At 34.8% G+C, this 25,032-nt stretch overlaps 2 protein-coding genes across 9 annotated transcripts in view; one reads left to right on the plus strand and one right to left on the minus strand.

The window, feature by feature from the left end:
• Positions 1-20,331, minus strand: LOC105329100 (polyamine-modulated factor 1-binding protein 1). 4 transcript variants are annotated; one of them, XM_034462478.2, is made up of 10 exons: positions 20,181-20,331; positions 6,468-6,596; positions 6,168-6,299; positions 5,981-6,081; positions 4,097-4,360; positions 3,238-3,300; positions 2,779-2,919; positions 1,916-2,161; positions 1,058-1,276; positions 1-910 (listed from the first exon to the last, which is right to left on the minus strand). In XM_034462478.2, the coding sequence occupies exons 1-10, from the start codon at positions 20,313-20,315 to the stop codon at positions 607-609; spliced, it is 1,734 nt and encodes a 577-aa protein (XP_034318369.2). In that variant the 5' UTR covers positions 20,316-20,331; the 3' UTR covers positions 1-606. The 4 variants fall into 4 exon arrangements, with proteins under 4 accessions (XP_034318369.2, XP_034318368.2, XP_034318372.2 ...); XM_034462477.2 differs by having other exon boundaries at positions 4,097-4,363; positions 20,181-20,330; XM_034462481.2 differs by lacking the exon at positions 20,181-20,331 and adding an exon at positions 11,659-11,810 and having other exon boundaries at positions 4,097-4,363.
• LOC105329098 (uncharacterized) overlaps positions 16,145-25,032 on the plus strand; it is an 18,467-nt gene continuing 9,579 nt past the window's right edge. For 2 of the 5 annotated variants that reach the window (XM_066074812.1, XM_066074815.1), the window contains exons 1-9: positions 16,510-17,394; positions 17,786-17,925; positions 18,021-18,146; positions 21,177-21,397; positions 21,540-21,809; positions 22,914-22,976; positions 23,532-23,597; positions 24,564-24,638; positions 24,729-24,944. In XM_066074812.1, coding sequence (XP_065930884.1) covers positions 17,797-17,925; positions 18,021-18,146; positions 21,177-21,397; positions 21,540-21,809; positions 22,914-22,976; positions 23,532-23,597; positions 24,564-24,638; positions 24,729-24,944 — 1,166 coding nt within the window. In that variant the 5' untranslated portion in view covers positions 16,510-17,394; positions 17,786-17,796. Of the gene's footprint in view, positions 16,419-16,509; positions 17,395-17,572; positions 17,708-17,785; positions 17,926-18,020; positions 18,147-21,176; positions 21,398-21,539; positions 21,810-22,913; positions 22,977-23,531; positions 23,598-24,563; positions 24,639-24,728; positions 24,945-25,032 lie in introns of those variants that run through there. The other 3 variants (XM_066074813.1, XM_066074817.1, XM_066074814.1) reach the window with 3 other exon arrangements.

Here is a 25,032-nt window from a genome sequence, read left to right on the forward strand (position 1 = left end):
TATTTTACAACTTTGTTTATTTGCGTTTTACATTTGTCAAAATAACAACAATATTTGTAACAACAATGCTTTAGTTCTTTGCGAACTATCCCAATAACAACTTTTCTATAAATGATGTTATGTACATGTAATAATTAACACAATCAGACAAATACATCAGTAACCCATTATATTATCTACAAAAGTCAAGTATAAGCGGATGATTTCAATTGAGTTTTTTTGGAACCCCAAATACTCCAATCCAAGATTCATTATATTCGAAACCATCCTTGTCTGGTAGTTAAGGGCTATCATACATAGAACAAAACAATGTATGCACTTAAGGATAGGACAGATTGAACAATAATGAACCAGACCAATGAATTGTAAATGTATAACTGAATTGCGTTATTTAATAACGATTGTCCTTGATACCTAAAATATCCTCAACATGTTACGAGATATTTATAAGGGATACAAATATGCATTCAGTAAAGTTATCATATTTGATTGCTCCTTAAAAAATATGTCGGATGTTGGTAATTACGAAAAGTACAATGTATGTATAAGGAAGAAAGACAAAGTTTCTTCCACGTTGTAAGGAGGGGGGGGGGGTACCAAGAGTTCCTAACTCTGCTCCAAGTCCTGGGGCGAACTGCTACTCGTGTGGGACCCAGGACCTGCTCTGAGGCTATTGAAGGCTTTCTCCACCCGACTCAGTTTCTGTAGTAGCTGGTTTATCTCGTTTGTTCTCTCGCGTTGGGTTTTTGGAGTGTCGTTCTGCAGTGACTCAGTCGATTTTTCCATGTCAGTGGACCCGTCCCCATCTTCTACGAAATCCTCGTACAACCTGTTTATCTGGTGTTTTAATGTGATTAGATCATCGTTGTTCTTTGGACTAACTGTACTTCTTTCTTTCTCCAACAAAATTCTGTAAGAAAAAAAAATCATACTTGAAGTTAAATGGACAAAAAGGTATCGTAAATTCACCATGGACTTTAACAAAAAGGGTTGAAGTTATGTATAGGTAAAGAAATAAGAATTTTATTGCTTTTTGGTAATTTGGAGTTGCATATACCGTTTGTACTGTTGTATGCTTGTGTGGACATGCTGGAGTTTAGAGATGACGGCCCTGGTTTCGTGAGTGTCCAGCTCCCTGCTAGTTCTGTCCTCTTTGGACGCTGTAGGACTCTTCTCCAGAGTAGTCAATGAACCGTGCATTTTACTCACTTCCTCCGAAATTTCAATTAAAGAGTTTCTCAGTTTACCGATTTCATCATCTTTTTCTATCAGAATCCTACAATGTACATTTGCAATACCAGAACATATAACTATTGAACCCTGTAGTTCCGGATAATTGTGCATATAAAAAAATGAAAAACAATCCTTTGCAAACATCAAATGGTGGATGAACAATAAAAACTAACAAAGCAAGTCTTATTCCTAACTGCAAAAAAGCATAACTGTCCTGTGAACAATTTGTCCATTTATTCATAGGAAAGTTCTGCTGATGAACCTTTTTTGTCATTTACCAAGGAATTACTACTACATCTATCCAATTTGCTTTCAGCTATTTCTACTTTCTTTACAGCAAAATAACGATTTATTAACTGGGACAAGATGGAACAAATCAAATAGAAAGTGAATGAGCCCTGTTATATTAGCACTTCGGTTTTTAAGGAGGCACTTGTAAAGATGCTACATTTCAACTACCAAAAACCAATATCAATTTTGCCAAGTTAATCTTCCTTTCTACTGTGCGACAAATTCCTCATTCATTTATTGTAAAGGTAATGAACAATAAATTTGTGTTTCCTCATCTCATAACATCTGTTTGCTTTATACATATATGCACATGTAGCTCACCAGCTTGTCAATTTATTAAACTGTTATTATAGTGTATACAAATATGTGTATGCACGCGAGTGGTGCTTACATCCCTAGTTCTCTGTTCTTCTCCTCCAGCAGGTCGGCGCTCTCCTCGATCTGGATGATCTTGTTGATGAGAATGTCGATGTTCTTCCTCTCGTCTGCGGCGCCATTTAGCGTCAGAGTGGTCCTCGTGCGCTCGCTGAGATTCGCGTCTGCGCAGAGTCGACGGTGGAGGGCGGTAATGGAGGCCTTCAGTTTGGACACCCCGTCCACTATCATCTGTTCCAGCTCCGCCTTTTCTCGCAGCGTGCTGTAACATAAAGGATATGGGCTCGATATAGGTATATCGTGTAAAAGATATTCAGCGATTGCTGATTGAATGAAAAGTGGGTAATGTTCTACAAATGTCAATGTAAATGTTTTGTAGATTAACTGAACAAGCGTTTTAATGTTGAATCTTTTTTGTGTGCGAGAAATGTTTACGGGGTACGTGTAAGCCTCGGGATCGCAAATATTTTTCGCCGCAAACACAGGCGCGTCGCATCGAGGGGGCTGCCCTCTTCCTCTTTTTATTGTAGCATATCTAAAACTGAAATATCAGGAGATGGGCCAGCAACTTTTTGAAAGTGAAAATAAGGTATTTAACAGTGAAATTGTAGAGAGAGGAATTTATAGGTATAGCCCCCCCCCCCCCCCCCCCGGAATTTTCATGATCTGTAATATTTTTTTTTTGCTTGTCAATATTTTTTTGAATGAGTCTGCACCCGCCCCCACTTTTAAAAACGATGTTCCGTGTATAAAGCAAGTCGTCAGTTGTGCCTGGTGAATCATACATTTTGTTCGCGAAAACTAGTTACCGCATATCTCCGGTAAATCGCGATATAAAGTGAAAATATGTTGGTTTACAGTACTTCCGGTCTGACGTACGTATTGAGGTTTTCCTCTAATTCTGATTCAAGTTCTACAATCTTGCCCTCCATCCCTTTCTTTTGTTTGTTGTACTGTTCTTCTAGTTTCTCTACTTGTTTATCCTTTGCTGTTTTTGTTATTGGCTGCAGTCCCTTTACTCTGTTGATATGAATTATGGTAACATGGTTTACACAATAAAGAATGCACCATGAAACAGTAGCATAAATATTCATGTTTTCTTAAGGAAGCTCGATGTCGACAATTTACCTAAAATTTCTTACTATTATTTGTTAACCTTTAAACTATTATTAATTAAAGATTAACTCATTAAAATTTGACGTTTAAATTTAGGTATTTTCCTATTATTTTATATAGAGCTCTTCTTCTAAAGGAGATCAATAGAGAGTAAAAGTGGACCCGAACATCGATCCCTCTTAACACAATAAAAATTGTTCAGCGTCCATCTTCAGCACAAACCTTTCTTGTTCCCGTCGCAGCTCCGATATCGTGTGACGTAGGCCGGTGTTTTCTTCAGCCAACCTTAGAAAAGTACAAGACGACTATCACAGTGACCTTTATACACTACAGTTTATCTTCAAATAAAACCTCTGCAAAAATATACATGAAGATGTGTCTGACTTTTGAGCTACGACTACGCAATCGGTGCACATTTCGCTTTAAGCCAGTGTCATCTTAACTCGTCTGACGCAAGAAAAAGATAGTTATGTCCTACTAAAAGACCGAAGACAAATGGTTCCATTTCACTATTATACATGTACTTTTGATAAGAATTACTTTTTTGATCTATTTTAATAAAATTCATAGACTTCATAGGCGTCGGAACCGGGGGGGCTAGGGGGGGGGGGGGGCTAGGGGGGGCTAGGGGGGGGGGGCTTAGCCCCCCGACTTTTTTGGCAAAGTTATACCTAACCATTAGAAACATAGCATGATAGAGGGTTCAGCCCCCCCCCACACTTTAGAAGCATAGTTGCCCCCCCCCCCCCCAATTTCATGATTTTGGGAAAAAAAATTGGGTAATTTTTTTTTTTTTTGGAAGTATAGGTATCCCCCCCCCCCACATTAGGATTTCCATGATGTTGGGAATTACTTTTTTCTCAATATTTCTGAGGATTAGTCTAGCCCCCCCCCCCCCCCCCCCACTTTCAATTTGCTTCCGATGCCAGTGGACTTGATGAGAGTATATCAACCCCGGACTTCGTCTTCGGTCGATATACTCTCATCAGGTCTGTAAAACCATGCATTGACTTCACCAAAAGGCTATAAAATGTAATTGTAGATCATACTTTAATGAACACAATTCTAGTGATCAACAAACCGTTTTAGCTCTGAGGACTGTGATGCCTTCTGGCGCAACAACTCCATCTCCAATCCTCGGACTTTTTTGATAATTTCTTTAAAGTCATCGGAGTCGTCGGGCTTTTTCGTCATCATGGTAGGGGAGCGGTCGTGTGTAATAGCGAGGCCCGTGCTTTCCCGCGCTATTTCGGACAGTTTTTGTATTTTGAGGTTTTCAAACAGACGTCCGACAGCTTTGTTGAGGTTCTTCACCTCATCGTTGTCCTTTTCCACTGTTTGTATTCTTCTTATCAAAAAACAAATATCAAATATATATTAATATCAAAACAAAAAAACTTACACGCTCAGATCAATTTATTTGCCTTTCATATTATATCTTATATTTAGATTTTGTATACCATAGCTATATACTAACAGTGTCTTAACCATGAGTCACTTAATAATTCAAATCAAATGGACTCATGTGTTTGTGCTCCACTTGAGCATACGATGGTGGTTTTTTTGGTTGAAAATAATTTTAGTTTAAAAAAAAAGAATCCAAACACTGAAATGCTGGAGGGCCGAATTGATATGTAGTATAGAGTCTGATAAAAGAGGAAACAAGATCCAGACCACACATTTATGCCACAATTAGCACACCTGTCTATGTATGTATCTACATGTACATGTATATATCGTAGAAACACAGCAAACTACATACCGCTTAGAACCGAAATCAATAAATAGGAAACAAAAGTTATATACTTTACGATAAGGAAAAATAATATATTTTATTAAAATTAGCATCACGGGTATGTTTTAAAAAGAGAACCGTTTGCTTTTGTTCCCCGAATGATCAGTTTTATTCAACCCACATGTACTAAGTAATGCATCGATTGTAAGTCAAGTTTTGTTTGTAAACAACTTTTGTACATCACTATCTAATTGATATGATTATGGCCTAATTTACCGGGAAAACTACTGCAATGCCTTCTATCATACACATACTTAGCATAACCATCGTTTAAAAGCTTAAACAAAATTTGATATAAAAATCAGACCAAGCAGCTCTAAAAGTATTTAATAGTTATTCAATTCCGTGTCTTAAAAGTTGAATACAAAGTAAAATTAATACAATTGAGTATCAAATATTTTGTTATGAAAAAAAAATAGCAGGATAAAATTAACACAAATTGAAATTTCTGCTTGCTTAATCCTTGAAAAAGTAATTGTTCTGTTTGGTTCATTGTTAAGAAGTCAGTGAACTAGTACTGGGTCCTAATCAATCTAATCACGCCAGAATGGAAGGCCTTGGAAATCACGGCCTGGCAGTGAGACACACTATACAATTACCCCAGACCAGGAAAAGGGTCTCACTTACAGAAACCTGAGACAGGGTTGTGATCCTTACGCCAATGAAAGAGAACAATCTCTTGTTTATAATGCTTATCTAGTTTTTAACAATGATCATAGACATATATGGTATTTTTCTGAATGATATTTACTCCAGCAATAATAATTAATGGTTAATAAATTTATTTATGCTAGTCTTTGGAGATTTCATTTTTTATCGATCATTGGAGAAAAAAATCATGTAACCCGCTCACACGGGTTTTGTATTTTTTCTGCATGTCGCCACATTCATATTCCGCAAGAATAAACGGTATTCTTCATGTGTAATTCACACTCATATTGGTTTTTTTGCAAATTTTATTGTTTTGTACAGTTTTTTTTATTTCATTTTAATTTTACAATTTAACGACAGTGCATAAATCATGTTGTACAATGTATTTATAAAAAACAGTAAACTCAAGTTTGGGGGAAATCAGCTACCAGCTCCGATGAAACCCGTGGGTTATGGAACTAAACTTCTCTAACTTCGCTCAAAAAAATAAAACACGTGATATAGAAGTAAGATGCTTACCTCTCCTTCTTGGGGTCCGCTATCACGGAGGTGGTGGAGCGCTTTGGTTTGTCTGTCTGTGGGTCTGATGGCGGTTTACTGATCGCCTTACTGCTAGAACTCTATAGACAGAAAAAGAACCCTGAACGTCTAATATGAAGTCTTATTGTAACTTTTTTTTATTTGGTAGAGTCTTTCCTATACTTACTGAGAGAAATTCTTTCTTGAGGTGAATGAATCCCGATTTCACGTTTTTGAATAGTCCTTCCTTTTTCAGTGCCTTTTCCAGTCCTGTAAGAGTTTGGCGAACCTCGGCAGCCGTTGCATCACCGCTAATGACCTGAAAACAAGTCAAATGGTTTGGTTCCATTTGAAGAGGACTAAGGGGAAGCATTTGGGCAATTGATACTGTTACTAATACCAATGATTTCAGTAATATCTAGACTATAGTATACGCGCTGATTACAACGATAAGCATACTAAGTAATACATTGGATCCGAGACTTACCCTAATAGAAGTGAGTTTGAACTTGTGGAATTCCTCCGCTACAACCCGAGAGTGGAGGGCTTTCTTTTGTGTCAGGAGATCCGCCAGGTGCTGCTGAAGGAAGTTCACCTTCGATTTGTAATTCGCCATCTGAAGATTAACAAAAATTAATCTTAAACTTTTTGAAACAACAGTGATGAAGCTGTCCTGCTCTGCAAATTTCCGTTCACAATACCGGTATCAAGTACATGTATTGGTGTATGTTGGGGGTGGTGATTATAGTGTACGGTTATTAAGGTATGAATGGTACACTAACCACTAAGACTAGGAGGCTCAGTGTATCTATGAGCAATGTACTGTCAGTTTAAACTAAGAACTAAGTCTTGAATGTCACAGTAGATTTTATGTTTTTCAATACCAACTCAAAGCGCTTGGAATACAATTACAGCTATCAGATATCTAGCAGGAGAGGGCAAGTTCAGAAAACGAGAGTGAACAAAGGCTCAATTAGTACCGTTTGCCAAAATAATAAAAATTATCAAAAAAGACAAAACGCAAAGGGACAGTAGAGGTTATCTCACGTGGGTATATTACACGACTTCCTGTTGTATGGAATAAAAAAATAACAAGCCATGGACCGACGGGCTACCGGATACTTCTTATCTTTGTCCCACAGCAAGAGACTTACAGACTTTACAGACGTCATTTCATTATATTTACATTCTACTGTGTTTTTCCATTAAATTCCGTGATGTTTAAATGCCTCTAAATGCAACACCTATTCACTGCGTATGAATTTACATGTAATTTACATAAGTAGTTCTCAAACAGTGATTTCTATGTAATCGGTTAAAAAATGTATTTCATAAATGTTGTCAAAACACCATGATTTATAATTATTCAACAAAACAGTTGACTTTATTGTTAAAAGCAACATTTCAATAGTTATTTTTCATGGATTATATTTTCATGCTCGTCGATCTCATCTCAACGGTCTCTGTGAAAACCAGTTTAAACCGGTATTACAAATCAGCTGTTCTTGCTGTTACTAATTTACTCCCTCCGTGGTCTTCACTTTATATCGATTTATTTCAGTAAACAATTGATTTCTTCAGTAAGGGAATGTAAATATAAGCATTAAATGATTTATTTTTGACGTCGTCGTGTCAATAACTGCCGTCAGGTGAGCAGACAAATTATCATAACGCGCTAACGCGCGTTATTCAATTTGTCTGCTCACCTGACGGCAGTTATTGACACGACGACGTCAAAAATAAATCATTCAATGCTATAGTATTCAGCATGGTAAAAGCTTCGGGATTTCTACCATAGAACATTACCTAAATGTTTTCATCAAATCATAATTTATTTAAACTCGTATGTCTGTGTATATTAATTCAGGATATTGTGTCTTTCATTTCAATATTTGACCTTTTTAAGGAATCTTCTTCAAGATAATTTTTCCATTTTGACACACTGAAAGTATATTCCTGAATAATCAATTATTGTTAAAAGAATATTAAGAAATAGTGATGATGATGATGGTGAAAGCATTTACACTTATAAAGTGTAGAAAAATGTTTGAATTGTACCTTCTTTGTGTTTTTTTTAAAATCAAAATCTTCATTTTTTGTTTGCTATCAAATTAATGATTTTTCTTCGGGTATTCTAAAGCTCTTTACTCCCTGTAGAATCTCGTATTATATTTAGGAAATTAATTGGGATTGCAAAAACTTAAAACCAATAAAAACGACATTGTGAAGAAACACTGTGGATCTTTATGCCAGGACATAAATGCCCCTTCGAAAATCAAAAATAATTCTCTGCTTAATTTAGTTTCAAAATCTAACTTTAAGAAAAATGAAGTCCCATTTCTTCTATAAAAGCTAACTTTAAGAAAAATGAAGTCCCATTTCTTCTATAAAAGCTGTCGTAACCAGTCAAAATTCTCTGCCGTGGCATGCATCATTATCTCTTATGTCGTGTTTGTAAAAATATGTTTTCAATGTACATTTGTTCGATTTTTTTCATTTTTTTATTTATAGCCAATAAGTTTAAAGATCTTTTTTCATTTAAGATAAATTTTGCCAATTAAAATCCACATTATGTGAAACGTGGTGGAAAATTTATTCGACAGAATTAAACGGACCATAAATATTTCATTACATAATTTTATATATATAAATGTAAATGAATATTGGTGAGATCTATCAGTTTTACAAAGCAAATACAAACATTGCCTTATTATCATACATGTAGTATAACAATCCATTCAACTGCAAGTCTTATAATTTCGTCTGCATTGTTTACTATCTTCCAGCAGTCACAGGCATGAACAAGAGGCCACGCAGACATTGCAATATAAATGTTAGTTAAAATTCAAACAACACTTATCGAAAGTCTCTTGTTTAAAAAAATGGTTTTGTTCCAATTTACACGTGAAATCAAAGACATTATAAACGGTCCTCGGTCATCAAGTTTTCCATCATACTTGACGCGCGCTTTAAGTAATCTTAATCGGAAAAATTACATTAAAATATCGAAATTTAAAATCAAAACAATTTAATTCTTGAACATGCATCGAATCTGCAGAACGTGTGACGTGAAATCAATAAACATATGAACATTCAGATACAAATAAAAGCCCACGAGAATGATTTTATTTTGATCAAAAACCAAATAAGGACACATGAAAAAAATTAATCCTTTGAATTGAAAAAGCAGTTCATCATTTTGATTTACCTACCCATAATTTATAAACTCTCTCCTCAATGCCTGCGTCTAGGGAAGCCATGTTTAGTCAAATAAAATATGTCCTTCAGAAGGATATGGAAATTCAACGGAACGCATCAAACATAGAATAGAATAGATTTATCACACACCACCGGCATTTAAAGCCATTGTTCTCAGACAACAGTATCTTAATTAATCCGGAGATAACGGTATCAACACTAATTGTGTAGATTTAAATATAGCAGTATGCACTGTATGTGTATCTGTAACACACTGCTAATGTACCAGATCATGGGATACAAAATTACACCAATACCCGTTTACCCATTCTAACAAAGAGCGGATGCGACGTGGGCCAAGATTTAGAAGGGCAGTGCTGTAAACAACCAAGTCAGATAAGACAGATAACTTTGTTAATGGGGGATTTTTCTATATATAACCATGAACATATAGTAGGCACTGTCTTAGTTTAGACGTACTTAAACATAAATATTGTATATATAAACTTTTAAATAACAACATGAATGTACATGTAGTTTGCAGTAAACGGTTTGTTTCGCATCGTTGTGTCATGTTGTAAATTTTGAATTTACTGGGTGGGTGTAAATACAAAATTTACAACATGACAACTTGTCATGTTGTAAATTTTGTATTTACACCCACCCAGTAAATTCAAAATTTACAACATGACAGTTGTCTGTTGATTTTGCAAAAGAGACTGTTGGTTTTGTTTTAAGCTGGTCTGTTTTGTTCATGTATTTTAGCATGTTTTTAAAAATAAGTTGTTCGTTTTGCAATATTTTTGTTTACTCTTTCCGCCGCCCATAACGCATGCGCGGATCTAGAGGGGGGGTCGGGGGGATCGGGGGGGTCCCGACCCCCCCTGGAAAATGAAAATTTATTAAATTTACATAGTAAAATTATCGCGAAAATATGCCTCGGACCCCCCCTGGCAAACACAATTATCCTTCGGACCCCCACTGGAAAAATGTTCTGGATACGCGCATGCATAACGCACTATCATTATGATATGTATGCAAAAAATAGATCATAGTGAACTTTATACAATACATGTATAAAGCAAAAAAATTAATAAATGATATCAAAAATTATGTACGTCTTAGGTGTACAAATATTTTGTATGTTAATTACTTATCCTTTCACTGGATGAAACCACATTTTAGATATAGACAGAAAAACTTGTAGTTGACATTTATTTATCTGCCAAAATTATTCTGAATTTGTCCCAATTCAGCCATGAATATGCTGACAAAACATTATCGTTCTCTTGTTCACAATCAGAAAGTGATTTCATTGTTTTCTCATTTTTCATTGTTTAAAATACAAGGGAAGTGCGCTACATATTTTTTTTTTAGATATGCGAATATTTTGCAACTTGATTTAAAGAGCATTTTTAATCCAAGTTTATCTTAAGAAACACTTAAAAATATAAATCGGGTTCAAGTTTATATATATAGATTTAGGAAATTTCAAGGTTTGTTAAAATGATATACATCCCTAATTAGACCATTATATATATTTGCAAAAGAAAGATAAAAAAAACCCACAATGGCAACATTTTTGTATTTTTCAATTCCTGAATGAATTGTTCTTGCAATTACAAACAGACCCTTCCTAAATACATGTAAGTACACATATCTGCAACCACACGTGTTATATATACATTAAAGGGGCATGGTCACGATTTTAGTCAAATTTTATTTTCCTGTTTTTATTATTTACAATGCTTTTTGAATGCATTTCTATTGATCAAGTGAAATTTGGGTGGCCGTCGATGAGTTTTAAGCGAGACACAGGGCTCACAATTCTTCGTCATGTAAACAAGGCTCGAGCCCTGTTTTTGTTTACATAGGTTCAATATACCAGTAAAAAATCTTTTCAAGATGATTTGTCAAAATTTTTATTCATTTTAAACATAAATAAACAGTTCCTAACCATTAATACATTCATTTTAGGTATAAAACTGGAATTTTCACTTCAACATTCAAAATGTAAACAAAAGCTTTGTTTACATAGCGAGGAATTGTAAGCTCTGTAACTCGCTCATAACTCAACAAATGTCACTCAAATTTGGGTTGCCTATTAAAAATGCCTTACTGAAGCATTATAAAAATTATAATCGAAAAAATAATTTTTTGACAAAAAATCGTGACCATGTCCCTTTAAAACAAACCGCAAATCTTCTATTTCAGCATAATCAACTTTTAATTTTTTTTCTTTTCGTTAACATTTTCAAATTTACATATGTAATAAAGTATCTAACCAAAGCAGAGAACAGAGATAGTTGACCATCGCATTTTGTTTATGCTTGATTAAAACACTGAAACGTAGGGGATTTAAAAGGGATTGGTCATTCTCAAGATAAAAATCATTTGTAAATTAAAGTAAAATTTTGAATGTCGCCATTTAATGATTCTAATTGACAAATATTAAGACCGAAGTACGTATAGTAGATTACCTTGGCCGTGGAGGACCTTGTCGTGGCACTCGCCATGATTTAGTCTGTATTAATAATATGACTGACCAAGTCACAATATAATAACGTGAAGATAATAAATAATGAATGTTAAAGAAAAGTCCCTAATTAATAATTAAAGGGAAAGGCTACCCGTATTCAGTGATCCGCTGATGTGATTTCTTTGTGAACGTTTGTTCTACATTGAATCTGAAGGACAATGGAAACAAGATATAGGCCATATCAAATTTTTTGTTTTCTAATTAACAGCTTTTAAATATACGGATATCGATTATTTTTCACCTGGACAAATATATTCTTTACTAGTATTTATAGTTACTTGAAGATGCATTTGTTTTCAATGATGAATGTGTATTGTATTCCTAATTTTTTGTTTTGTTGTTTGCGTTTATTTAGATTGTAAAAAGTCGGATAAAGTTCCGGAACTGATTTGACACGGCATTGTTGTACACTATAATGGCGCTGTTTACCGGGCCGTCTGTGTTGTTGTAATCTAGTCGTGTAAAGCTGAAGATGATGTCCTCACAAAAGACAGGTTGACATATGTTTGTCAAAATATGTCGATCTGTGTCAGTGATCAAAATAACATCGCACCCAATTTATCTTATTTTTCAAGTTAGAATTGAACAAGTTTTTTCTTGAAATGTCAAAGAGTGCAAGCAATAAACTTCTATAGATAAAACATTATAAAGACAGAGGAAACAGATAACTCCTATATTTTAAATTACTAGTACACTCTACGTACAGAAGTATGACAAATGTACCATACGCAGTTTTGAAGCTGTCTGAAATGAATTAATTTATTTCTACTGATTCATAAATGCTCAAATCACTTATTAAAATTAACCATTCAAAACTCATATATTGTTGCGTTTTAATCACTGTTGCTAAATTAAAACATTAGGTTATTATACTGTAGTGTAGAAACCTTATAATATGATCTGTATGCATTTATATATACATCTACCAAGTATGATTCCCTCTATTTCTTTCGGAAACTTTAGTTAATTCATAGCTCTATAGAAACTGACAGGACTGAAATTTACACGGCCCGCTTATCGATTGGTCGAAATCTACAGCGACCTAAGAAAGACCACGAACTGCACGAAATAATCATGAGGATGTCAGACTCCACTTCCACATGAAGACGATTTGGCTAACGTATTTTAGCTAACGTAATGGTGTACATAAGTAGTAATTTAGTGAATTTTAAATACTTTTGTAAATATAAACAATAAAATGCTCTCTTTGATGATTCTTGCGGGTTATGAAGGTAGCAATCAATGCAGATATTTTTTTACATAAACCGGGTTGTGTATTTTTTCTGCAATGTCATCACCTTCATATCCCACATGAATCACCAAAGAAAGCATACTATTGTTTAAATATGAACAGTTTTCAATACCCAGGAACATTTAATTCAATCATATTGTACACGTTAAGAGGGACCGTCTATCTTACCAGGTTCGTCTACTTCCTGTTGTCTGTCGCCGCAAAGCATGATGGGAGCGATACACAGCCAGAGCGTGGTTCGGACTATCATGACTATGCTGACAGACAGTAGCCTAGCGGGCTAATGGATTATTCTAAACAAAATGTTGCAGTATTGTTTGCACACAAACACCTTAAGTTAGACATATCGAGAAGAACAGAAGTCATTAACGAGAGTGTGTTGACATTTACTCTTGAGAAAAAAGAGGTGCATGCATTTAAAAAAAGAATGATAATCAATATGATAGGAAAGTACAAGAAACATTCTCTACATTAACGTTGCAGACAGTCTGTGTTTGCCAAAGTGTACATATAAACAACATATAAAGTGAAATAATAATTGACATACATGTTTGTATCAGAGTAAAGTACTTAAAAATATCATCTTGTCATTCAATTGTAAATACCTCCGGGAGAACGACTAAGTACACACAAACTCCATTTCAACAGTATTCTTTTTTGCACTTTTAAATTGCAAGCTGAGTATATCCGATTTATGACTCTCGCGCACTTGTCTTTTCTGTTTAAATCATTTCGACTTTCTAAAAAAATATCAACATTCCAATTGAGATTTTGTCGAAGCTTTTTGTTATTATTGAAACTATTAATTATCATTTCTTAATAACATGTAAATATGGGTGTGTATAAAGTCGTAGTTTTCGAGTTTTGTATAACATTGAAAATTAATATTTGCATACCTTTTGATATCCTCCGTTTGTGTCAAATGTGTAAAATCACTTTCCATTTAAACAGAACTATGGAATCAGTTATCGCTGATATTAAACCGCGGATGAAAACTGACCTACTGTACATGTATCTATATAAGCAGGTGCCTAGTGCTTTTTGACAAGTCATCCCCTGTAAGTACTTGACAGAATTACCTAGATTCATCGTACCGAGAGTTATTCCGTTTATGTCCGGTGACCGTCAAACAATAGAAACAAAAATAGAAACAGGGTGATCCATCAGTAGTAGACAATGGGAGGTGATTTAAAGACTCGAATCTTTGGAGGAGCTTGATCTACTTACACTTGAAGTTTTGAGTCTCCTGAAGTAAGGATAAAGTTTACAAAAATAGAAAAAGGGCCTCTAACTTTGTTTAATTTTTGATGCATTGTTCTATGCATGAATATATATATATATATATATATATTTGAAATAACATAATCAATAGCTCCTATTTTGGCGTAAAAGAAATTAACTTGAGAGATACTAGATTCAAACTAAAATTTAAATTCACTCGTCTCTGTTTGTATGTATGCTGCGTCCAATCTCTTGGGCGAATCCGTTCAATGTCCGTTTTGGTCTGATAATGTCCGCTGATTTGGGTATGTTCAAAGCTTTAGACGGACACGACTAAGGTATCGGCCTGAAGTCCGGTTGCTAAGCCTTCGAATGCGTTTTGCACAATTTCCATGTTGTTCTTCACCTCTCCTTGACCGATCTGTTTTTCCGTTTATAATGTCAATTGGACTTGTGTCACGACACGATATCCATCGATCTTGAAAACGGACTTGCTTAACAGAGAGTTTGTTACTCAAACAGTAAAGTTGCTATTTAATTTGTCCTCTTGTAAATAACGTTTCCAGAACTCGCATGGTTGTTACATACATCTGTTTAATATGCGTCAACACACCGTCCGCTATAACCCGCATCATGCAGTTGCGGGAAGGAGAGGATTTTCAACAAAGAGCAACCAACAAACTTTTTCTGTCGTTTGGTTGGCGTTTGGCGTTGATGACTGTTACATTCGTCGAAGAGTAATTGGGCCATAGAAAGTCGTTAAATCACATTATTATTTTATACTAAATAAATTAAGTACTCAATAGGTTGGGACAAATCACCCAAATGAGATATAATAGCCCGTTTTGGATATGATAGACCAAATGGGATAGAAATTTGAAGTGCAAAAAAAAAAAACGGAAAGGAAATGTTTGCTAAAGTATATGGTACATCCGCATTAGAGTAGATGAAATAGAGCAACTTTTGGTAAACAACTTTTTCTGTAACCGTACTATCACGGAGATTGATCCCTCAGTACATCCAACACTTCAGGGGGGTCAATCTTACAAAGGAAAACTTGCTAATTCAAAGTTCTTGCATTTCAGGATATATAAAAAATTATCAAATCAAAATTTTTCATATTTTGCACTTTAAATTTATATCTCATTTATGATATTTTATCATAAACGAGCTATTATATCCCATTTGAGCGATTGGTCCCAACCTGCTTAATGGAAAATAATTATATATTATCTAATACTGTAATATTCTTAATGCACATTTAAGCAATGTCCAAAGCGCGGTAACTCTGTTCTGCCTCTTCGCCGGCGATACCTGTAATTGATCGAGAAATTCGCCACTCGGGGTGTTTGCAATACACATTATTATTTGTTTTATATTTTTTGTTTTAAAAATTACAAAAATCATTACAATTTGAATTAATCGGTGAATGCTGTTCAATTAATATACTTTAAAAAAAACCAGAATCATAATTAAAGCGCATCGAAGCAGTATGCGCAAAGGGGGGAATTTTTCTGAATTGAGAAAACAAAACTAGATTCCCTTTCAAATCAAGATAAGAAAACAACAAGTTTTTTTGTATTTACTCCATGATATATATCAGAATTATAGTGCATTTTAAAGCAATATTGATTCGGCCAATTGTAAAATGTATGAATAGCGTGTGCTTTTCCATTAAGCCATTAAAGAATATTACCTTTAAATTGGAAAAATAAATAGGTAAGAAAGTGTTCTCACAAAGAGATTAAAATTCATATTCAACCAAGCAAAGGAAGATGTGAATTTTACCTTTTGACAAAGACGAGGAAAGCCTATAGAAAAAAAATCACTTTGCATTAAATGAAATTCAATACATCTGGGTAAAGATTAAAACAACATATTATTTCCTTGGAAAGACCTTAAATATTTACCAAAGTAATCTTAAGGATGTCCCGCGTAATTTTAGAAACTAGTTCATAATCGAAGAAGCTCGTTCAGAAATAGTCAGTCTTCGATCGGAGTACATAGTGTATTAATACGTCATGAGAATGCCCCTTATGAAATATTTACAGTGCAATGAGATAACCACTATTGACCGCTCGTAGCTGACAATTGGTCATTTATCGGGAATCCTCGGGTAAAGGAATCAGAACCTATCCATGCTCGGGGGTTAAGGACATCTGTAACGGGACCACGGTCACTTAGAGCCCGCCCTCCCTGACGGTCACCGCCTGGTCAAGTCCGGAAAGGTAAATATTGAATGTTTGAGCTCGACTTGACGTCTGTAGGAGAGGCAGAATTCTCCTAAAGTATACCAACAGCCGGTCAATCTGTTCACTCTGCACCTCACAATCAGAGGAACTCGGTAGAAGCTGTAAGTTCAATTCAGAGCGCGTTGCTCTGTGTTTGCATAGGGAATTTACCGTAGATAACGCGTATGTAATCTGTTAGAAGAGCCCAAGTGTCGAGATAGTATTTGTCAAAAGACTTACTGATACCGATCGAAGCACTGCTTAGTATAGACCGGGGTCCCGCAAACTCCCGCATAATTGTCGACAGGGACGGACCTTCTGAAGTCCCACCGCTCTCAGAATGAAAGGGTTCAAATTATTTCTTTACTTTTGTATTATCAATTGAAACGATCATGATTTTTTAATTGAAGTGAATTTAAATTCCAATAACCAACAACATTCAATTATTTGTGGGCTGTAATTTTCCTTTTCATAACACAATGCAGTGCGTGTTGTCTACCGACCAACAGGTAGAGGGGATTAATTCACAATTCCTACGTGTTGCAATGACTTGACATCTCAAGGCTATTTGTGGAGACTTCGCGCACCTGCTGAATACATACATACAGCATAAAATCGTACATTTGGAAGTTGTACATATATGATCCGGACTTACAATTTTCCTGACCGTTTCATTGGCTGACCGTGTCGATGAAAGTGTACCCGTTGTTTTTTGACGCAGTGTTCTCGGAAACTATTAAGTGTTTGTTTTAGTGTAGTTAATATTCACCCAAGTCGTTACGAGGTAGTTCATTACAAATAAGGCCATGATGTTTCGATTTAAAATCGATTCTTCAACTATAAAGTTTGGTTGTGACTTGATCATTCTGAACTATTAAGTAGAAAAAACAAAAGGATTTACTGTAACCACATACGACAGGAGTCAGTGTTATTTACTCTTTATTTTGGATGTACATGTGAGATCTCCTTAAAGGTAAGACATTACCCGTATAAGCGTTGCCATTATAAGAACGAACCAATAATTTGATATGTATTTACAGTGTGGTCGGATATTAGGGTTTTTAATGCTTCTGCCTAGTAATTTGTAAATGATCCCCCGGGACAGATCTCCGTCAGAATCTTGAAATATCATCAATATCCAATTGCATCGCTTAAGCGCTTGTCAACGAGACTAATTGGATTGGAGCGGATAAATACTTTAATGTGTCAAACAATATTTATCTCAATTTATTCGAACCTTCCACTTTCTGGCGGATGACGTCTTGCAGTAGTTTGTGTTTACTGAGGTACAGGGAGAACCTTATGCCGCGGATTTTGTGAGTAGAGATATAGCCCTCTTTGTTTTATATGGTCTTCTATTCTAGATCCATCGCAGATGACGGTAAACTCCCAGAGACTCACAGACGTCCAGGTCCGGCTAGAGAAACTCCTGACGGACAAAAAATGTCTGAACTCCAAGGTCACGTCGGACGCCTTCGCGGGATTTCGGACAGCGATCGGCAAAGTAAGAGCACATACTGACCCATGCACGCTGTGTTAATCAGGTACTACGGGTATATAAGTAATTTGTTACAGAACTGTCAATTTTCACATCTACAGGCAAAATCTGGACAATCTGCGGATTTGATATCTTCTCTGAAGAAACTGGAGAATAGTCTCAAAAGTGAGGGATCCTATAAAAATGTCAAAGTCGGGTTCGAAGCCGCAAAGACCGATATCAGTGAGGTAAAAAATCCCTTCATTAATTAATAAGGTCTTAATTGTCGACTTGATATGAAAGTAACAAAAATATTGATAGTATATAATTATCAATTCTGATGACGTAAATGAAAATGAACTGTTAATGTTTAAACCAAATTGAGTGGGTTCATCTTAAGCTATAAAGGTTAGATAGGGAATACAGCAGATATAAAACAAATCAATCCTTGACGAACAGTATTAACATGGCAGTGTGTGTATTGGGGTTGTGGAAAGCGTTGGTCTCATACATAGGTGATTTTAAAGGCTTTTAAACTATAAAACTTCTATAATGTTTTCTCATACAGTTCGATTTAAACCTTACATAAAAAGGTCTATTCATTTAAAACTCGACTGGCAAAAATTGGTCTTTTATGAAATATAGTTGGATGAGTTCAATAGAGGAAAAAGGGTTTCGGCATATTTTAGAGTGTTCCTGGAGTTAGCGACAACCAGAAAAGGATTTAGGACCCGTTTTTTATTTCAATTATTTTGTTTGGGTTTTTTTTTTTCGTAAACCCCCTCCCAAGCAGCTACCACTTTTTCAACTATTAGAATACACGCACCCCAAGTGATTAGAAATACTATTATCATTTGACAACGATGAAGTGCGAATGAATACTATAGCCTAAATAAAATTAAAAAACACGTTCATTCACTTCCTTAATTTCATTAAGGTGTAAAGGCGAAATCGTCTGCAGTAATCTTTTCATGGGGTAGAATGCCTCTCATATTTTTACCGAAGGAAATCACAAATATACGCCTTCAAAATATTTTTTATGAAGATTTCATATTTTTAATTCAAAGACCAGTGTCATATATACCGTTGAACCGATGCCTGTGTGTTAAAAACACTACAAACACGCGAGAAAAAAGACCAAGTCCTGGATGATACCGAATCTTAATGTCATTTGGTTACATTTCAATTTGTTAAACTGATTTTTTTTTTTGGAAACAGAACTATGGTGTACTTCATTTGATGAATTTGCTATCAGTAGTTGTTACCCAATAACCTGTTGTTTTCAAAGCCTGGAGAGAAAAGTTGTTGAGAATTGCCAAGTTTAGATGGAATCATAACAGGCGGTTGACACCTTCTAGAGTTACCCGGGGTCTCTTACCCGCCTAATGTCATCACTTATCAGTTATTTTCTCCTACTTAACACGCGTTTTATCAGACGAAAACACAGAGAGTTTTAGGAAAACGATATATTGATGACATAACTGCAGATACAATGTAACATTATTATCAAATCCAAACAAATCAGACTCAAATCAATACATGGAACAATTTATACAGCGTTATATCACTGCCTGGGCGTATCAGAGATAACGACCCGCTTTGTATTATATTAATCGAATGAAATACTGATTATTGAGTTCTAGTTAATTTTTAATGTACTGTCATATTTCACGTTCAATTAAAGTCAGAAAAGGAAAGTCAGTGCAAAACATGCACAACATACTGTTAGCATAACGGATTAAATAATGTAATGTAAGCATTAATGAGACACCTTACGGGTTCATCGTTCTCCTGATAGACATCGAGAAAATAATTCTCCCTGGGTACTAATTTGGCAACGTAATCTCTTGTCCTATAGGCTACTGCTTTTTATTTACTGCTGATGGGGATATCACGTGGTCTTTTCTCGCGGTAGAACCATTTCGTGCTTTTGATGTTTTTCATAGAAGATATCCACATTGCTTCTGTCTCACTTTGATGGAATATTTATGATGATTGCGATGAATATTTGATGGGGTGTGTCAATATTAAAGCGCGTCTTTCCTCTCCCTCCCAGCTCTTATCGATTATCGAAATTCTAGGTAGCATCTTAAAATACTAGAGCCAAAAGCTCGCAGTATTAGTTAAGAATCAGGTACATTTCTAGACACCTAGACAAATCTTGGAAAATGTATTCTAACATTTTAAAATAAGGCAGAATATATACACGTATCTCTTAATATTTTAGATCTTTGAGAGATGCGTTCGAATAGTAAATATTGTCTGCCGTATCAGTCACTTACCTCGGCATGCACACACGTGCAGTGTTCCATCTTCCTCTTGTCTACACGTTTTGCCCATGTATCTAGCTTGACCTGAAGCATTTTCTTCTCTGTCTTGAATCCGAAATTGACACGTTTGACTTTGTGAAAAGTCATGACTGTATTCCATCACACAACCTGTCTCCGTGGTTACCTAGGTTTCTCACACTATTTTGGTCCCTCTCCCTACTTCTACCAAAAACCGTTTGGTGTTTTGATGACAGCGTGTAAGACAAAGTGTTGGGTTTTGGCGATTTAATTAAGGTATATCTTGTCTCATACAGGGGTTTAATCTCCGGGATTTGTTTCTGTCGCGAGTTAATCCATACTTAAACAAAAGTAAGATCTCTTGAAAAAAATATCTAATCTTTTATTGATAGTCATCTTGTAATTTAATAATGTGTACAGAAATATCTATAAATCTATAAATCGTTCGATACAATATAATCTGGGACATTTTCTTGGATTTAAGATACGGATATCTGTCAGAAAGGGGATGAATTTAGTGGCCTTCTGAATCAATATTAAGACTAACGGCTTTTACTAATACGATATTGCTGAAACTTTTTACATCTAAGATTCACATATAGATACGAGAGATAAGCACCCAGAGACTTTGGCAATCAATAGATATGGCCAACGGTCATGTTCATTCGGATTTTAATTTAGGAGACATTCAAATCTCACAATTGCTGATGAAATTTTGGGATTGTATTATGCGTGGTCTGGACTTTTGATGAAAATAAACATTCTGTAGAAATTAGTTTCTTATTTGAAAGATTACTTTTAATTCAAATAATAATGCTCTGCACTATTTCATAGTATCTCATGCTTTTTTTTTACTCAAAAATTTTCACTCTTTACATGTATGTGACATCTTGTTTTTTAAAAAAGGATGCAAAAATATCACGGTTCAGTGCAATTCACGTTTTTTTATGATTTATTTTAACATGCAATCTACTTCGTTAAAAACAACAGATTCTTGGGGCAGCAGAATCACCAACCAGGCTCAAGCCGCAACCAAAAGCCTCCTTGATGCCAGGGAAATTAGACTCCAAACACCCTAACCCCCGGGCAGTCACTGTAACGCTTTCTAACAGTTATGCTCGCCAGAAAATGCGAGCCAATGGGTACCAGAGACCGACCATAGAGCCTGATGCACCTCCAGCGATTCGGACTCGAAAACCACCCGTAGAAATGTGAGGTTTTTTTTTAATGAAAATGAAAACTTAAAAATTTAACAATTATTCTGCTTCATCTGACACTTATTCAAATAAAATCGATTGATTTAAGAATACTTTTCAGAAATACCATTTCTTATTTTTCTGATCTGTTTTTAAGAAAGGGACCTCAAGCCAAAAACCCCGGACCAGAGGAAATGACGTCATTGAATAAAACAATCTCCAGACTTTTTAACCATTTAGAGATAAATAAAATGGCCAGTGATTCCAAAGCTACTTCAACTAAACCTCGTCACGTTCGGAGATCACCAAGTCCCCATCGACGTCACAGGCGAGAGGACCATGACGTCAGAGAACTTCTTGAAAAATTGCAGACGTTCGAGGATGAATTGCAAAGAAGGAAAGAAAAACAGAATGAAGAAATACTCAGGTGAGATCTGGTAGTGGTAAATTTAAAAGGAATGATGCATGTATATTACAGATATTTTTATATAATATAGATACTAACGTACGGTGTATATATACATGTAGATACAAATAAATCGAGAAAAGGAAATGAATGAATGATTTCCTTCTTGTTTCAAAATTGCGAGCCCTCTATTTGCAAGCAACATTGTCCGTCTATTCATCTTTTAAAATATCTAATGATCCTTAAATTTGAAGCTTTTTGCAATTTGGAGTGAAATTCTTGGCAATTTGCTATAACTAACTACAAGTAAGCCGCAATCATTTGCGAACTGCGACGCGTCGTAAGCAATACTAAAACGGATAGAATACAGTTCAATTCACAGTTCATTCATTTATTCTCTCAAAACCATATAAATGGTACAAGAGGTACAATACATATAAACATATTAACATATACATGTATACAAACAGTCTGGATGAGGATACCTGGATCATTATATTTGTGGAGAACAGACAATCTCATAAATTTTAGTTTATGAAAATACATTTTTTTTTAAAAACAAGAGTTTGTATTCGACAATAAATTACCGAACTTTATAGAATTCGGTTGGGACACAGTATTTTCTTCTTTAAAAATTATCTTCTAATTAAATGTAATAAGTTATATTCTAACAAGTAATGAAATTCATCCCCAATTTAATTATCATTACACAGATTGCAACACAGAACACACTCAAATTTTTCAGATTCCGCCATTTCGCGGACGATTTGAAAAGAATGAATAGGATATTACTTTATTGGACGATTAGATGTAAACAATTTAAAAATATGTGAAATTGATATCCTTCTGAAAGCCTTATGAACAGTTTAAAAACCTGTAGAATTTATAAAGATGCTAGACAACAATTAACTTCAACTTTATTTTTCAAAATCACGACTGCAACGCGAAGCTTCTTTAACCATAAAACAAATGGCGTCATTTGTTTTATTGATTAAATATGAGTTATATTTGCCAATCCAATTTGCTGTCATTGCATAGTAAGGTATGAATAATTTGTATTTTTGTATGATAAAACCAATGCATAATACAGATTCACCTTCGATTTTATAAATGATTTTTTTTCAGTTTGCAAACACAGATTCAGAAATATAAAACACAGGCGTCTGACCAATCAAAAGAGATTGAAAGGTACGTTGCTGTGAAATCCTGAAAAAAGCATGCAGAGAAAAAGATGTAGATAAAAGACAAAACCTTCCAATGTAAAATACAAAACTATCCAAAGTAAATTAATGAACTTGTATTTATCAGCGTTTGATTTTTGAACGAAAAAATTTCCGTTTCTATTTGTAGTGGAATTGTTAATCGGTAATTTAAAGGTATTTCGATCTGCCTTTTGGAAAGTTTTGCTGTGTGTCAGCGTTAATATATTGAGTATTATATATCAAATCAATATACAACAGAGAAATCTTATAAACTTAGTGACAGATGTTACCGTGTATCAATATCCGGTATCATTTTTATTGCCTACCTTTTTTTGAAAAAAGAAGTGTAGTTACCATCTTCAAAAAAAATAATTAAACATTGAAATATGTTTGTAAAACATTAGCATAACTCTGAATTAGGTTCACACACGAAGAAACTAATTACAAAGCTTGAAAAACATTAAGTAATTTGTCGTATATATGATACTTTATAAATTTTTATTCCTGGTGTGTATACATGTATCTGTGGTCACTTTCACAGGTTGAGGGGTGTTCATAATATTACCAATAAAGCCAAAGGGAGACACGTGGGAATGATCGAGGAAAGGTAAACCATATCAACACTTTATCTGGCAGGAAAATATGTCTATCAAAATTGAATAAAAATAAATGAGGACTGAATAGTTTAAATACCATATACTTGTGTTATTTATCAATGTCAATCAGTTTCAACCCGTACAGAAAGGGTTGAATGTATTGATTATGACAAACTCTTTTGAGGTTTTGTAAATATATTTGTAGAGAAGTTACATTGTAATAAGGTATTCTAAGCAAAAGAAATTTTGAATTCATAAAGGTAATAATTTTTGTAACTATATTCAGAAATATATTTTCTGTTTTTTTTCGAGTAAAGAACTCATTAAAAGTAATTTATTTGGGATTATTGAGCAATCACTAAATTCTCTATATAGAGCGTCACTTCTCTAATGGTCTGCTGTTTGATTTATTTGTGTTTGGACAATGATGTAGCATTAAACTTCAGACTGGAATTATCACCGAGAATTTGTCCATATTTACCTGTGTCATCACAGGACATCAAAGAACGTTCTCAGACGAATGACTTAGCATACCAAATAACTCGTATTAGATCAATTTTGAACGATAAATATATAAATATTATAAGAGAATTAAATTAAATGTCGTTTGAAAATTGAGTCATTAAATGTTTATTGCTTTAATGGTCTTTAAACTCTAAAGAAAACATAGAGGACTAATAGAGTAGTGAGGGTGCAAAAAACCACAAGAAATGCGCAGTTTGAAACATTTGAAAATTTCATTTCGATGCGACGACGATAAAATGGAACTTTCAGAAATCTTTACTGGATTGGTTCATACTCTATGATGGAGAACTGTTGTATTCAATTAGGTTTATAATCCAACTGTTATATTTGTATACTAGAAGTTCTTAGGCTGCCTAAAGACTTTCGTTTTGTTTACAGACATGAACGTTTTATGTAATTAGCATGCATTTCATTTGAATTCAAATGTTCTTGTTTTCAAAATTATTTTCTAGGTACCAAGAAGAGAAAAAAGATTTTGAAACAAGGTTTAAAGAACTTGAAAATAATTTGAAAAGAAAATATGAAAGGTAATTTAAATATCATTTACGAGCTGAAAAAATTCATATCTTACTTCGATAATCGATTCAAAAATACAATAAAAAATTGAAATTTAACAGTGCAATGCAAGAAAAGGAAAACTCCGAAAATATGCTACGGACCGATCTAAATAAGCTGAAAAAAGAGATCCAAAAGATAAGCGGAATGACCTCCAGCGGTAAAGCGTCCAAGAAACCGCGGTACCGGACAGAATCGGAAATGTACGACATTGCTGAACTGATGACGTCATTGGACATGGTGGCCAAGGACTTACAGGGTCAGCACGATCGGGCCAGGTCAGTGAGTGGTCAGTGGGTGAATGTAGTGTGTAAGACGGTGGAAAGGATGAACAGAGGGATAAGACAAGGCAGGACTTATAGTACA

The sequence above is a fragment of the Magallana gigas genome, chromosome 2, assembly GCF_963853765.1.
Source record: "Magallana gigas chromosome 2, xbMagGiga1.1, whole genome shotgun sequence".
NCBI classification, from domain to species: Eukaryota; Metazoa; Mollusca; class Bivalvia; order Ostreida; family Ostreidae; genus Magallana; species Magallana gigas.